General features: G+C 31.4%; 1 protein-coding gene across 1 annotated transcript; it reads left to right on the forward strand.

The window, feature by feature from the left end:
- The first annotated feature begins 15,267 nt into the window (after positions 1-15,267).
- LOC139855593 (pentatricopeptide repeat-containing protein At3g12770-like) lies at positions 15,268-17,277 on the forward strand. Its single transcript, XM_071844832.1, has one exon. The coding sequence runs from the start codon at positions 15,305-15,307 to the stop codon at positions 17,201-17,203; it is 1,899 nt and encodes a 632-aa protein (XP_071700933.1). The 5' UTR covers positions 15,268-15,304; the 3' UTR covers positions 17,204-17,277.
- The last annotated feature ends 248 nt before the right edge of the window (positions 17,278-17,525 follow it).

A 17,525-nucleotide genomic window follows, 5' to 3' on the forward strand; every position in this document is an offset into this window, starting at 1 on the left:
AGTTTCCAACAAAAATGTTAAGCAATTATTTTTGAAGAAAAACACGGTCGAAGTCCAGACTCACTAATGCATCCTAACAAACTCGATAAGACACACTAATGCAAATTTTCTGGTTCTCTAAGACCAACGCTCGGATACCAACTGAAATGTCCCGTTCTTATTGATTAAAAACGTTCCATATTAATTGATTTCGTTGCGAGGTTTTGACCTCTATATGAGACGTTTTTCAAAGACTGCATTCATTTTTAAAACAAACCATAACCTTTATTTCATAAATAAAGGTTTAAAAAGCTTTACGTAGATTATCAAATAATGATAATCTAAAATATCCTGTTTACACACGACCATTACATAATGGTTTACAATACAAATATGTTACATCGAAATCAGTTTCTTGAATGCAGTTTTTACACAATATCATACAAACATGGACTCCAAATCTTGTCCTTATTTTAGTATGCAACAGCGGAAACTCTTAGTATTCATCTGAGAATAAACATGCTTTAAACGTCAAAAAAATGTTGGTGAGTTATAGGTTTAACCTATATATATCAAATCGTAACAATAGACCACAAGATTTCATATTTCAATACACATCCCATACATAGAGATAAAAATCATTCATATGGTGAACACCTGGTTACCGACAATAACAAGATGCATATATAAGAATATCCCCATCATTCCGGGACACCCTTCGGATATGATATAAATTTCGAAGTACTAAAGCATCCAGTACTTTGGATGGGGTTTGTTAGGCCCAATAGATCTATCTTTAGGATTCGCGTCAATTAGGGTGTCTGTTCCCTAATTTTTAGATTACCAGACTTAATAAAAAGGGGCATATTCATTTTCGATAATTCAACAATAGAATGTAGTTTCACGTACTTGTGTCTATTTTGTAAATCATTTATAAAACCTGCATGTATTCTCATCCCAAAAATATTAGATTTTAAAAGTGGGACTATAACTCACTTTCACAGATTTTTACTTCGTCGGGAAGTAAGACTTGGTCACTGGTTGATTCACGAACCTATAACAATATATACATATATATCAAAGTATGTTCAAAATATATTTACAACACTTTTAATATATTTTGATGTTTTAAGTTTATTAAGTCAGCTGTCCTCGTTAGTAACCTACAACTAGTTGTCCACAGTTAGATGTACAGAAATAAATCGATAAATATTATCTTGAATCAATCCACGACCCAGTGTATACGTATCTCAGTATTGATCACAACTCAAACTATATATATTTTGGAATCAACCTCAACCCTGTATAGCTAACTCCAACATTCACATATAGAGTGTCTATGGTTGTTCCGAAATATATATAGATGTGTCGACATGATAGGTCGAAACATTGTATACGTGTCTATGGTATCTCAAGATTACATAATATACAATACAAGTTGATTAAGTTATGGTTGGAATAGATTTGTTACCAATTTTCACGTAGCTAAAATGAGAAAAATTATCCAATCTTGTTTTACCAATAACTTCTTCATTTTAAATCCGTTTTGAGTGAATCAAATTGCTATGGTTTCATATTGAACTCTATTTTATAAATCTAAACAGAAAAAGTATAGGTTTATAGTCGGAAAAATAAGTTACAAGTCGTTTTTATAAAGGTAGTCATTTCAGTCGAAAGAACGACGTCTAGATGACCATTTTAGAAAACATACTTCCACTTTGAGTTTAACCATAATTTTTGGATATAGTTTCATGTTCATAATAAAAATAATTTTCCCAGAATAACAACTTTTAAATCAAAGTTTATCATAGTTTTTAATTAAATAACCCAAAACAGCCCGCGGTGTTACTACGACGGCGTAAATCCGGTTTTACGGTGTTTTTCGTGTTTCCAGGTTTTAAATCATTAAGTTAGCATATCATATAGATATAGAACATGTATTTAGTTGATTTTAAAAGTCAAGTTATAAGGATTAACTTTTATTTGCGAACAAGTTTAGAATTAACTAAACTATGTTCTAGTGATTACAAGTTTAAACCTTCGAATAAGATAGCTTTATATGTATGAATCGAATAATGTTATGAACATCATTACTACCTCAAGTTCCTTGTATAAACCTACTGGAAATGAGAAAAATAGATCTAGCTTCAAAGGATCCTTGGATGGCTTGAAAGTTCTTGAAGCAGAATCATGACACGAAAACAATTTCAAGTAAGATTTCCACTCGAAATAAGATTGTTATAGTTATAGAAATTGAATTAAAGTTTGAATATGATTATTACCTTGTATTAGAAAGATAACCTACTATAAGTAACAAAGGTTTCTTGATCTTGGATGATTACTTGGAATGGATTTAGAAAACTTGGAAGTAAACTTGCAATCTTAGAAGTATTCTTGATTTTATGAAACTAGAACTTTTGGAATTTATGAAGAACACTTAGAACTTGAAGATAGAACTTGAGAGAGATCAATTAAATGAAGAAAATTGAAGAATGAAAGTGTTTGTAGGTGTTTTTGGTCGTTGGTGTATGGATTAGATATAAAGGATATGTAATTTTGTTTTCATGTAAATAAGTCATGAATGATTACTCATATTTTTGTAATTTTATGAGATATTTCATGCTAGTTGCCAAATGATGGTTCCCACATGTGTTAGGTGACTCACATGGGCTGCTAAGAGCTGATCATTGGAGTGTATATACCAATAGTACATACATCTAAAAGCTGTGTATTGTACGAGTACGAATACGGGTGCATACGAGTAGAATTGTTGATGAAACTGAACGAGGATGTAATTGTAAGCATTTTTGTTAAGTAGAAGTATTTTGATAAGTGTCTTGAAGTCTTTCAAAAGTGTATGAATACATATTAAAACACTACATGTATATACATTTTAACTGAGTCGTTAAGTCATCGTTAGTCGTTACATGTAAGTGTTGTTTTGAAACCTTTAGGTTAACGATCTTGTTGAATGTTGTTAACCCATTGTTTATTATAACAAATGAGATGTTAAATTGTTATATTATCATGATATTATGATATATAATATATCTTAGTATGATATATATACAGTTAAATGTCGTTACAATGATAATCGTTACATATATGTCTCGTTTCGAAATCATTAAGTTAGTAGTCTTATTTTTACATATGTATTTCATTGTTAATACACTTAATAATATATTTACTTATCATTTAACATAATTAACCAAGTGTATCAATATCTTAATATGATTCATATGTACCTAGTAAGATGTTGTTATAACGATAATCGTTATATATATCGTTTTTGAGTTTCTTAAATTAATAGTCTCATTTTTATGTATATAACTCATTGTTAAAATACCTAATGAGATACATAATTATAATAAAATCATGTTAACTATATATATAACCATATATATGTCATCGTATAGTTTTTACAAGTTTTAACGTTCGTGAATCACCGGTCAACTTGGGTGGTCGATTGTTTATATGAAACCTATTTCAATTAATCAAGTCTTAACAAGTTTGATTGCTTAACATGTTGGAAACACTTAATCATGTAAATAACAATTTCATTTAATATATATATAAACATGGAAAAGTTCGGGTCACTACAGGTTAGCATTTGTATCACTAGGTAGACTTCCCGGTTTTCTTTCACCTATTAACCTTGCTAGGTTACTTACTTCTTGTTCTAAATTTTGAATAGAAGCTTGTTGATTTCTAAATGCTTGAGCATTTTGTTCATTTGTTTGTTTCTGAGATGTGAAAAACTGTGTTTGAGTTTCAACTAGCTTCGTCATCATATCTTCTAAATTTGGCTTTTTATCATCGGTTTGTTGTGGTTTGTTTTAAAAATTAGGTCTTTGCTGATTGTAAGTATTATTGGATACTTGTTGATTGCTAGGACCTTGTTGGTTGTTGTATGGAACCTTTCGGTTATAATTCTGGTTTTGATTGTAAATTGGTCTTGGCGGTTGATAATTATTCTGATAATTATTTCCAGGCCTTTGGTTTATGTATGAAATATTCTCTCTTTGTTCCATTGTTAGTTCAATACTGAGACAATCTTTTGTCAAATGTGGTCCTCCACACTGCTCACAACTAATTCGTATTGAGTGAATATCCTTAGTCATCTTTTCCATTCGTCTCTCGACAGCATCTATCTTTGCTGAAATGGAATCTAAGTCATGGCTAGAATCGACTCTAGCTGCTTTAGATGATATAACGATATCTTTTTCTTGGTGCCACTCATGTGAGTGGGAAGAAGTGTTATCAATAATTTTATAAGCATCAGTTTCGGTTTTCTTCATAATGGAACCACCAGCTGCTATGTCTATGTCTTTCCTCGTAGTGATGTCGCATCCTTGGTAGAATATTTGTACTATTTGACAAGTGTCTAAACTATGTTGCGGACATCCTCTTAATAACTTTCCAAATCTTGTCCACACCTCATATAGAGTTTCATTCGGTTTCTGTGTGAACGTAACAATTTCTCCTTGAAGTCTCACGGCTTTAGATGCCGGAAAGAATTGTTTAAGAAATTTTTCAACTAAAACGTCCCATGTATCGATCGCCCCTTCAGGTAACGATTCCAACCAATCTTTGGCTTCTCCCTTTAAAGTCCAGGGAAATAACATGAGATATATCTGTTCATCTTCCACTTCTCGGATTTTAAATAGTGTGCAGATCCTATTAAAGGTACGAAGATGTTCATTTGGATCTTCCTTCGGCGCACCACTAAATTGGCATTGATTAGTCACCATATGTAGAATTTGTCCTTTGATTTCATAATCTGGCGCATTAATGTCTGGATGAGTAATTGCGTGACCTTGGCTAGTGCATTTAGTTCTCATTCGGTCTTCCATACTTAAAGGTTCCAGATTTTCCATGATTGAATTTGTTGAATCTGAATCACTAGAGGATTCTGATTTAATGGTTCGTTCCTCAACAATCTCTGTTTGAATGATTGGTGGTTCCGGAGGAAAAATTAATGGTTCAGGATCTATGAATCGTCCCTGAATATTCTTCGGATTCTCAATTGTGAGATCGGGTTCAAAAAATGGATTATCGGAAATTTGAATTGGAGTACTTGGTTGACTGGATGACGATTCTAAAGAAAAATCAACGACGGTAATATTAGCTAGATGTCTTGATCTGGTTACAGGTGGTGAACGTACAAAAGGTGGTGAACGTCTTGCTCGGTGCATTCACTGAATATCCTATTAGTTTTTAAAAGGAAAGAAAAATTATATAAGTTATCCAATTAATAGACTTTTCTGATTTTGCCCACGTTTCGAATAGCCAAAAGATGCAGCAGAGGGGCAGGATTCGTTTGGTCTCAATATAATTGAGTACTGTTTGGCTCCAATAACCCGGTCCACGTACAAATCCAACTATTACTACGAACCAGAAAATTTTGATGTCTATCAATTTAACCACTTAAAATAAATTTTCGTAATTTTAAGAAATTTAGATAAGAAGTAGAATAAAAATCTATGTCTTAAAACTAGAATGACGAGAAATAAGAAAGAAAAAGAGCGCGTCGAAAAAGGTCGAAAAAGAAAAGGGTTGAAAAATAAAAGGCGTCGAAAAATAAGAAAGAAAAAGAGTGACTTATAAAACTTAAAAACACTCGACTAACCTAACCTTATTACTATCACTAACTTAAAATTAAAATTGCAAATTGAGATTACTAATTGGAGTGATAATTGATACATAGGTAAAAGGTGTCGAAAAATAAAAATAAGAAAGTAGCGCGTCGAAACTTAAAAAGGAACTAAAAACTAAAAATTAAAAGTTGTGTCTAAAAATATTAAAGCTTACAAGAAAAACTATATCCCAAATGGCAATAACTTAAAAAGGTACTAAAATATAAAAATGGCATCGCAAAATTCTAGAGCACCTAAATCTTAGTCTAAAGAAAAAGCACTTAAGGGATTTTACGGCAAAGCCTAAAAATCTATAAATAAAAATAAGCTATGGCAAAAACTATATTTAAAACTAAATACGAGCGAAAAATACAAAAGTTACGCTAAAACGAATAAAAAGGGACAAAATATAAAAATATACTAAAAGTTGTAAAAAGTACAATTTTTTTAAAAAAATATTATTTTTATATTATTTATTTAATAAAACTATTAATTTTGTAAATTAATTAAACTAATTAAACTAATTAAACAAAATAATAATAACTTAAATTAACTAATTAAAAACTAAAAACCTAATTAGGGTTTTAAATAAAATAATAATAATAATAATAATAATTACTCCGTAATGATGCAGTTAGGGTTTCTGTGTACGCGTGTCAGGCTGCTCTGCGAGTCGCGGTGAACCAGGCAACAAACTCCGCGAGTCGCGGGGTTTGAAATTTCAGATTAGGTGGGTACGTTTGACAGGTTCTGTAGTTTTTTTTATTTTTTTTATTTTTCTGTTTTAATAATTATATAAAATATTTATATTAATTAAATAAAAACTTATGTTTTAAAAACTAAAATAAAAATAGAAATACTTTATAATTTTATAAAAATCTTAAAAATAAATTTATATATATATATATATATATATATATATATATATATATATATATATATATATATATATATATATATATATATATATAAATATATATATATATATATATATATATATATATATATATATATATATATTTTCGGTTTTGATTTTATGTTTTAAATAAACACAAAATATTTAAATAAAACTTATATTTTTATAAAATAAAAATAAAGAAACTTTATAAAACTTAAATATTTAACAAACTCTTAAAAATATTTATATTTTTATTTTTCTTTTTATATTTTCGAATATTTAAAATGTATTTTTACAAAAACGTATTTTTATAAAAGTAAACTAAAAATAAAAATCTTTTTTTTATATTAGCGTTGCGCTTCCGGCGTTTAAGCAAGAAATTGAGTTTCCCCGGCAGCAGCGCCAAAAATACTTGATGTTATGCGAGGTGTATATGAAATAGCTTATATTTTACTAGGAAAAACTATTAAATATGATACAATTTTACACAAGATAATTATTTATTTATAGAATGAATATACTTAAACCTTGCTACAACACTTATAGGCAGTGTACCTAACCGTACAGTAGTGTAGTTTTTAGTAAGTCCGGTTCGTTCCACAGGGAAAAATCTTTTAAACAAAGCTTAAAGCTATATTAGTTTTAATTTATAAAAATACAAATATATATAAGTAATATTATTATTATAAAAGGGGGGTTTTTACCGTTTATTGACCGGTTTGTCGATTTTAAAACTTTAGTCGCAGTTAAAACCTAATGTAAAATATTAAAAATAAATAAAAGATTAAATTTAAAGTGTAAAGTAAATAACGATAATGAAATTGCGATAAATAAAAGTGCGATAGAATAAAATTGCGATAATTAAAAAGTACGATAATTAAAAATGCAATTAAATACAATAACAATAAATAAAAATGCGATAATTAGAAGTGCAATTAAATATAAAATAAAAGAAATTAAATATGAAATAAAAGAATTATGCTTATTTAAACTTCCGTAATCATGATGTTTGACGTGTTGATTTTAGTTTATTCCCATGGGTTAATTGTTCTTTGTCCTGGATTATTTAATATGTCCATACGGATTTGTCCATAATAGTCCATCAGTCATAAATATAAAGAGCGAAAGCCTTCGTCAAATTATTCTTATTCCCGAAGTCAAATATTCTAACTAATTGGGGATTCGAATTGTAACAAGGTTTTAATACTTTATTTAATGAATACACCAGGTTATCGACTGCGTGTAAACCAAGGTTTTACTACTTTGTAACAATTACACCAATTACCCTTGAATGTAATTCACCCCTGTTTCAACAAGTCTATTAACTATTAATCGAGTTCCATGTCCGGTAAAATGAATAATTATTGGTATTTATAGATATCCCGCCCACCGTACCCAGTCAAGCGTATGTGGTTATATATAAATACGTCAAATTATAAGTTTGTATATTAAATTAACAAGGTATTGTTTAGTTAATATAAAACCCATTATTAGCCCATAGTCTAATTTCCACAAGTGTCGTTCTTTTATCCAAACCCCAATTATGGTATGTGATGTCCCGGAAATTTCTGACCAAATTTAAACTTTATCTTTAAATGATTTAATGTTTCCGACACGATAAGCAAAGTCTATGAAGTTGAATCTTAAAATTTTAGAACTGTTTCATGTATTAAATTACATTTGACTGCTCTCGCGATTCATGAACAATTATATGTATGTATATATATATATATATATATATATATATATATATATATATATATATATATATATATATATATATATATATATATATATGTACAAGTAAAAACGACTTTCCTACCGTAAAACAGTATTTGCTACAGTAAAATGACTTTCCTACCGTAAAATACTATTTGCTACAGTAAAACACTATTTGCTACAGTGAAACCGTATTTTGCTACAGTGCTACAGTGAAAACGACTATTTGCTACAGTAAAACACTATTTTATGTCAACGAACTAGCAAACAAAAACAGGATAAGGTGGTCATGCGATCGCATGGCAAAAACACTGAAAACTCATGCGATCGCATGAGGTACTGTAGCAGGCCACATACTATAAAAGCTCGATTCATTCCTCTGTATTATTATTTTTTTTATATTATTATTATTATTATTATTATTATTATTATTATTAAGATTAATATTATTATTATTAATCTTATTATAATATTATTATTAGTAGTATATATACCTAAATTACTACGACGAGGTTATGAGCGTGTCACCTTCAAAATGGGTTTTTGAGCGGAATAGAGCTAAGGAAATTATGGGTTATTGTCAAGGAGGTTATGGGTAATGTTCGAGGGTATATTTTTGAATCAAATCTAGTGTTTATCATCTCTGTTGCGTCTACGTACTTTCCTACAATATTGAATCTCAATATTGATACGTAAGCACTCATATTTTATCTTTTATACATTAATTGTGTATCCATGTCTAGTGCTCGAGTATATATATTTATGCATGCTTGTATGCTAAATTTTGTCGTTAAATAGTTATGATGAATCACGAAGTAAATACATATATTACTGGTAAAAGGTATATGATATACATGTTTTTGGAAAGCTGGCGAAAAATCAATAACTTTTCATTTAGATATCGAATAATTTCGATGAACGGATTAAAAGATATGATCAACTGAATTATGATTAACGTTAATTGAAATTGCTTTTGAATCTACAATTAAGATTTAAACAACTTGTTTACGAGATTGATAAATTGGATTTTTGAATATTACCAACCGAGTAAATGAATCCTTATATAAGGTATGTCTCGTTTTGTTTAACTATTGTCAAAATTGACTTTTTGAAACGACTTTGGATAACTTTTTTATGTCGATCTCGAGCATTAGGATTGTTATACACTATGACCTGACCTAGCTTGATAGACATTTATTGACCAACATATGTTCTCTAGGTTGAGATCTACGGTTATTTGATATTCCGAGTTTCGGTCACGTTTTGGTGAACAACTTTATGTGCTGCTAAGGTGAGTTTCATTTGCTCCCCTTTTAATTGCTTTTGCAATATATATTTTTGGGTTGAGAATACATGCACTTTATTTTAAATACAATGGATACAAGTACATACTAAATTCTACACTGAGTTTGAACCAAAAATCCCTTAGCTTTGGTAACTAGTAACTGCCAGTTATAAGAACTGGTGGGCGCGAGTAGTAGTATATGGATCCATAGGGCTTGATATCCCCGTCCGAGCTAGAGCACTAGCCTTTTAACGGACGTATGCTATTTGAGAAGCGTACACGTTGGTTTGCGTGTATTATTAAGATGATTATACAAAGGGTACAAATTATATATACGTTAAGTTTAGTTATCAGGGTGCTCAATTTCGTAGAATATTTTGATAAACGTTTCTGGATGAAACAACTGAAATCTTGTGATCCACCTTTATACACAGATTATGCGAAACATTAAAACTATGAACTCACCAACCTTTGTATTGACACTTGTTAGCATGTTTATTCTCAGGTTTCCTAGAAGTCTTCCGCTGTTGCTTATATGTTAGACAAGCTATGTGCATGGAGTCTTACATGACATACTTTTCAAGGAAACGTTGCATTCACCAAATTATCACCATGTATCTTATTTTGACTGCATTATCAACGGAAGTACTATTGTAAACTATTATTTACGGTGATTGTCTATATGTAGAAATCATCAGATGTCGAAAACCTTTGATTTAAATATTCATTTATGGTGTGCCTTTTCAAAAGAATGCAATGTTTACAAAACGTATCATATAGAGGTCAAATACCTCGCAATGAAATCAATGAATGAATTATTGTCCATATGGATTTGGAGCGATCGTCACATGGTACAAAGCCCAATTACCCAATTTTAATATTTTTAGCCCAACATCATGATTACTTCGGTATTAAATAAGCATAATAATAATTTAGCTACGAGACATTAATGTAAAAAGGTTGAACATAACTTACAATGATTAAAAATAGCGTAGCGTTACACGGACAGAATTTCGACTTACACTCTTACAACATTTGCTAACATACCCTTATTATTAGGATTTAAAATTAAAATTAAAATTAAAATTAAAATATTTACGTATACATATATAGAGAGAGATTGATTTTATGGATATTTTTTACGATCAGAATGCGCGAGCTTTTATAGGCAGTTTCATAATTGGGGGCTCCGCGAGTCGCGGCACTTCTCTTCTTCAAACTCCGTAACTCGCGGAGTTCGTAAATCCAGCTCACAAAGGTTTGGCTCCTAGCTTGCCGACGGTTTATAATATATTATATAATATATAAATAATTATAAGAATTATTTAAATATTATATTATATTTATGTGCATAGTTGACTTGTAATTTTTAGTCCGTTGCGTCGAGCGTTGAGAGTTGGCTCAGGTCCCGGTTCCGGATTTTCGAACGTCCTTGCATACAATTTAATATCTTGTACTTTGCGTTTTGAATCTTGTACTTTTGTAATTTTGAGACGTTTCTTATCAATAATTGGAACCTCTTTGATTGTATTTTGTACTTTTGAGCTTTTTGGTCGTTTACGTCTTCAATTCGTCGAATCTGTCTTTTGTCTTCACCTTTTATTATTTAAACGAATATTACTTGTAAATAGGAAAATTGCAACTAAAAGCTTGTCTTTCTTGAGGAATAATGCTATGAAATATATGTTCGTTTTTAGCATTATCAAGAATGCATGCAAATTTATAAATGTTTTACAAAATAAGCACAAGTTCATGAAACTACATTCTACGACTGTTTTGTTATACCGGATATCTGTACTTATTATTATTATGCTTGGAAACCTAAGAATTAGTGAAAAACACTAATTGACGCGAATCCTAAAGGTAGATCTACGGGCACCAACCACCCCCATTTTCGAATGGTGGAAATGCTTTAGTACTTCGAAGGGTTTTTGTCATACATTTGAATAGTGGAATGTATGATGCCAGATATCTTAAGCGCTCTATGTTAAGGTCGGTTACCAGGCGACTCATCGTATGAATGATTTTTGCAGTTGTAATGATCCTGCGCATTTAATTAAATGAAATCTTGTGGCTTATTAAATGTTATGATTATTATATAGAAATTAAACCTATGACTCACCAACATTTTTGTTGACGTTTTAAGCATGTTTATTCTCAGGTGAATATTAAAAACGCTTCCACTGTCGTATGCCAACCCAAGGTCAAGATTTGGAGTCGGCATAATTGTTTATATTGCTTAAACTTGTATTCGGAGTATGTGTTGTAATATATTTGATCATATTGTAATGGGTTGTGTAAAAACTTATTTATTTGAGGAGATTGTCTTTGATAGACAATCTAAATTATGTCATTAAGACCTTTATTCAATAATAAAGGTTATGGTTGTTTTTAAAAACGAATGCAAGATTTGAAAAACGTCTCATATAGAGGTCAAAACCTCGCAAAGAAACCAATTAATATGAAACATTTATAATTAATATGAACGGGGCATTTCACTTATATACATACATCAGTATGTAAATCAAAATATCATATACAGATACTACACATATACTGATAATATACAGAACAACCACTATAAGCATATTCAAATATTATGTATAAGAAAACGAATGATACTTACTGGTACTCTATCGGGGTATTTCTCTCTAATTCGAGCAGCCTGTGTGCACCTTTTTTCTAAAACAACCGATATATAACTTGATCGTTATTTATTAATTTAGACACAATTATTGAGCAAACAATTAACACTTACCAACATCATGCTCTTGCTTGAATAAACTCTTTGTCATTTCAATCTACTCAAACACAAATGAAATAATTTAGATGACGATTAAATAAAAATGTAGGTTTAGTAATAACGGATTGGCTTTTTCCGTCATCGTTGAACAAAACATACCATTTTATCTTTCAATATAAATAAATACATAAATAAATAGATAAATAGAATAGGAATTAGAGAATTTCTAATAACAATCTGTTATCTGTATATTTGCAAGAAATTACCAACTACCAAAATTCAGCTGGATCAAATTAATACTAATTCAGCTCTGCTAGCACTTCTTCTATTCTTCGCCATCTTTCGTTCAAAATGACTTTCTTAGTAAAAGTTCCCTCAAAGTCTCTAGTGCATACTTTCTTTTCCTATGCGGCATTACAACACGGCAAGCAACCAACTATCCCTCACTCGAACCCAAAAACCAAAAAATGAATGCACAACCAAAATAACTCCATATAGATGGCACAAATCATAAAAACAATTCATAAAATCAACTACTAACCACAAAATCGTCATTAGAAAGGTCAATTTTCTAACATCAACAACAAAAGGGGTGTGGAATCAATTGAAAACCTGTAGAAATACACAAAAGAAAATAATTATATAACGAAATAAAAATCCAAACCAACAACGAACACTAACAATTATGCACGAAAAATTCTAATATCTGAAACTAAAACACATATATGTTGTTCAATATCAAGGAATGAAAAGGAGAAACAATAATCAATCAAAAATACAAACTTACTTGAACATAATATGTATGATATTTTTGTTCTTTCAAAGTCCAAATTCTCAATTCTATAATCCACTTTTAAGTGCCATCATCATCATCTGCAGAACAAAAAAAAGCCACAAAAAACAAATCAAAAACCTTACTTTTAATTAAATTGGGTAAACGAAAGTGATATCTAAAAAAAAAAGTAATATAGCAGCTGATTCACTGCAAAAATCATAAGTGAATCGAATTGACCTTCTACAACAAATACAACATTTTATATACATAAACAATTGCACTATTTTAACAAAAGGAGAATCACCTACTGAATCGCATGGAGACGATGGTTGCAAAGACGATGATAGCGACGGAGACAATCGTGGCGATGGACGCGGCGGAAGCTGGCTGTGGAGCCGGCGGTCGATGGGGATGGAGAGGATAATCGTCAGAAGGTTGGTAGTCGAGGGAGTCGATGGTGAAAGATTATGAGGAGACAATGAAAAACCCTAGAGTGAAGCATTCGGTTTATGCCATTGTCTGGTGGGTTTTTTCAATTAGCCTGTAGAGAAGAGTGTAGAATATGAGTGAGGGTCATTGTCTGATGAGTTTTTTCAATTAGCCATTCATGAATGGCGGTTAGAGTGATGATAGAAGGGTGTAGAATATGAAAGAAGAGTAAAAAAAGAAGAAAAAGGACGAAATGACCAAAATATCCCTGGCACTATTGATGAATAGTGCTACAGGGTTTTGTCTGTTAGTTATATTGATAAATATTGAAAATGTAACAACAGTAACACGATTTCTTTTCCACAATACTCTTGCAAGGTTTACCTGTCTTTTATCCTTGTTCTCATACACCTGATATCTACCAATCGGGTTGTACTTATTCAAATTATTCATAGTTGTCGCAACAACATTATATCTTTCTCCATAACATTCGGCCTTTAACCTTACTATCATTTCTTAATAATAATTTAAATGAGATCATCTTTAGAGTAGTCAGTAGTGTTACTACTTGAGTAAAAAGAAAAAAAAGTAAAAAAAAAAAAAAAAAAACTCAGCCACAAAGATATAGTCTCACAAGTCACAACAATATGAATAAGTCATTTTTGAGATTTGTTCAAACGCCGAATAAAAGTTTGATATTAGTCACTTCTGATCATCTCAACAGCTTGATGATTTATGTTACTTGTTAGGTATTTGGTATTTTGTTAAAATGAATAATTTGATCACTACCTTGAATGGTTTCAACTAGGGATGACAATGGATCGGATATGGATTGGGTGCGCCTATATCCATATCCATTTAATTTTTAAAATCCATATCCATTTAAATAAAATTCACCCATCCATATTCGTATCCGTTTGATTAAGCGGGTTATTGGGTATCCGTTGGATATTAAGTTTTTTCTAAAATCTTTTTTTTTTAACAATAAGATATGTATCAAGAACAACAAAACATAAAAAAACATTGCAGTGTTTTAATTAACCAAGTGTCGGGGTTAACTACCTCTATATTTAAGCTAATTAAATGAAAATAAAAGAATTGAATCAAACAAAGTATTTCGTGAACGGAAGATATCACACTTTCTGAACCGTTACATAACCTAAAGAAAAGTCGAAACAATGACATTGAAGTGTCTAACAAGATTAACATATCTCCAAATACATTTAGTGACTCCACAATAGAAAAATAGATGGTCACTGGTCTCTATGTTTTCATTGCAAACTTTTTTTTAACAGCAGTTTGGATCACCCAGGGGGACTAAACCACCTACGCATTCATTTCTCGCAGTTGCATAACCCGCTCCAACTGCTACTCAGGAGGAAACTCGATCCAATCTGAGGGCATGGGCAGTACAACCCCCTCCCCCACTACCCCTGCAACGCGATGTGCGGAAGGCACCCTTGAGTGGAATTCAAGAGTTAAGGGGGCAACCTTGTGTGCAATGATGCACCCCATAGGAGTCGAACTCTTAACCTCTCACTAAGAGGCGCATACCATTACCACATAAGCTACAACACAAGGTTCGTTTTCATTGAAAACTCCACAGCAAAATAGTCTCAAACTCGACTTAAAGGTAAAATTTTACAATTTGGAAGCCGATCTTAACCAAGCCTTCTAAACCATCTCATATAAAGGCTAACCAAAGGAAGAATAGCCTAGTCTATGTGTTAACGAGAGTCCTTCTATTTAAAAATGGTAGAAAAAGATAAAATTAAAATGGCATTGACTTGAGATGGGGTTAGATAGATGGATTAAACAAGCAGTTTAAAAGTTAGCCTCGATGATCAAACTCAAAAATCATACGACTAAATTGTTTTCTGCAAATCTTTCTAATAAGTCCCACAAGTTTTCTTATGTTGCTTCTGCCTTACCAAATTTAGATGAGGGCCAAGCAAACTGTCAATTTCATGATCATAACACTTCAACTTCCCCCGGAACTCAAGAAACATCATTTCTGGACCCAAGATTCTACCTTTCCTCCCTAATTAATTGTAATAACCTACAACAGATTAAACCCCTTCACGCCCAAATATTTGTTAGTGGTTTGTTCGATGACCTTATTTTGGTTAACAAGCTTTTGTATATGTATGTACGTTACAATGCTCTGGACGATGCCTATAACCTGTTTGATGAAATGCCTGAAAGAAACCCTGTTTCTTGGAGTGTTATGATTGGTGGTTTTGCGAAGATTGGGAATTATGCCAGTTGTTTTGAAGTGTTTAGGGAATATATCAGGTCTGGTGAACAACCTGATGTTTACACCTTGCCTTGTGTAACAAGGGTTTGTAGGGATACACAGGATCTCAAAAGGGGTACATTGATTCATCAAATTGTGCTCAAATTTGGATTGTGTATGAATACGTTTATTTGCGCTGCACTTGTTGACATGTACGCAAAATGTGGGATCATAGATGATGCAAGAAAGTTGTTTGATTTAATGATTGATAAGGACCTTACTACATGGACTGTTATGATTGGTGCGTATGCTGCTTGTGGGAATGCTAATGAGTCATTGGTTTTGTTTGATCAGATGAAAGAACACAACATTGTACCCGATAAGATTTCAATGGTGACGGTTGTGAATGCTTGTGCAAAGTTAGGGGCCATGAACAAAGCTGAAGCCATATATGATCTAATAAAGAGACAATATCACTCGCTAGATGTAATTCTAGGAACTGCGGTTATTGATATGTTTTCAAAATGTGGAAGGATTGATTCTGCTAGAGAGATATTTGATAAAATGAGAGAAAAGAATGTTATATCATGGAGCACAATGATTGCAGCTTACGGGTATCATGGGGAAGGGAAAAAAGCACTCGAATTATTACCATTAATGTCAAAAAACCGAATCACACCAAATAGAATCACTTTCGTTTCACTTTTATATGCTTGTAGTCATTCTGGTTTAGTTGAAGAGGGTCTTCGTGTTTTTTCATTAATGCAAGAACAATATTTTGTAAAACCAGATGTGAAACATTATACGTGCTTGGTTGATCTTTTAGGCCGTGCTGGAAAACTCGATCAAGCATTTAATATGATTGAAAACATGACAGTTGAAAAAGACGTGGGTTTATGGTCCGCATTACTCGGAGCTTGTAGAATCTATAAAAATGTTGATTTGGCACAAAAAGTATCTGAAAATCTTATTGAATTACAACCTAATAATCCTAGTCATTATGTGATGCTTTCAAATATATATGCAAAAGAAGGGAAATGGGAAAATGTGGCCAAGATTCGAGCACTGATGACTAACAAAAACTTAAAAAAGACCCCGGGGTTTACGTGGATTGAAGCGCGAAATGGGGTCCACAAGTTTAGTAGCAATGATCACTCACATAGTGAAATAAAGTCGATAAATGAGAAACTTGAGAGTTTGATACAGAAACTGGAGGCTTATGGTTATGTTGCTGATACAGAGTTTGTGTTGCATGATGTTAATGAGGAGCTTAAAGTGGCTAACTTATATGGTCATAGTGAGAAACTTGCAGTTGCATATGGGCTTATTAGTACACCTGATAAAAGTGTGATTCGTATGACCAAGAATCTTCGTGTGTGTGGCGATTGTCACACGTTTTTGAAATGTGTGTCTGCTGTTGAACAGAGGGAGATATTTGTTAGGGATGCCAAGAGGTTTCACCATTTTCGGGAGGGTGTTTGTTCGTGTGGCGACTATTGGTAAACGATTAGTCAATTACTGTTCTGGTTGTTGCATATTGAGTTAGAGTTGAATTGTTTGTTAGCCGTTCTAATTTGTAAGGGTTTGACATTTTATTATTGAAGATACTTTGGGTGATAGTTTTTGTGCCTTTCATGAATTATGAAACAGAGAACTTTAACAATCATGAAATTGTTATAATATATAAATATATATATATAAATGGATAGTCAATTATTGATACACAAAAGTAATATTATTGTATTACCTAAACTTGTGATATTTTTACTATAAATAGTTATGAATGCAAGCATTAAACTTGCACCATTTCTCACACTTACAAAGT

The sequence above is a fragment of the Rutidosis leptorrhynchoides genome, chromosome 6 (genome assembly GCF_046630445.1).
Source record: "Rutidosis leptorrhynchoides isolate AG116_Rl617_1_P2 chromosome 6, CSIRO_AGI_Rlap_v1, whole genome shotgun sequence".
Taxonomy (NCBI): Eukaryota; Viridiplantae; Streptophyta; class Magnoliopsida; order Asterales; family Asteraceae; genus Rutidosis; species Rutidosis leptorrhynchoides.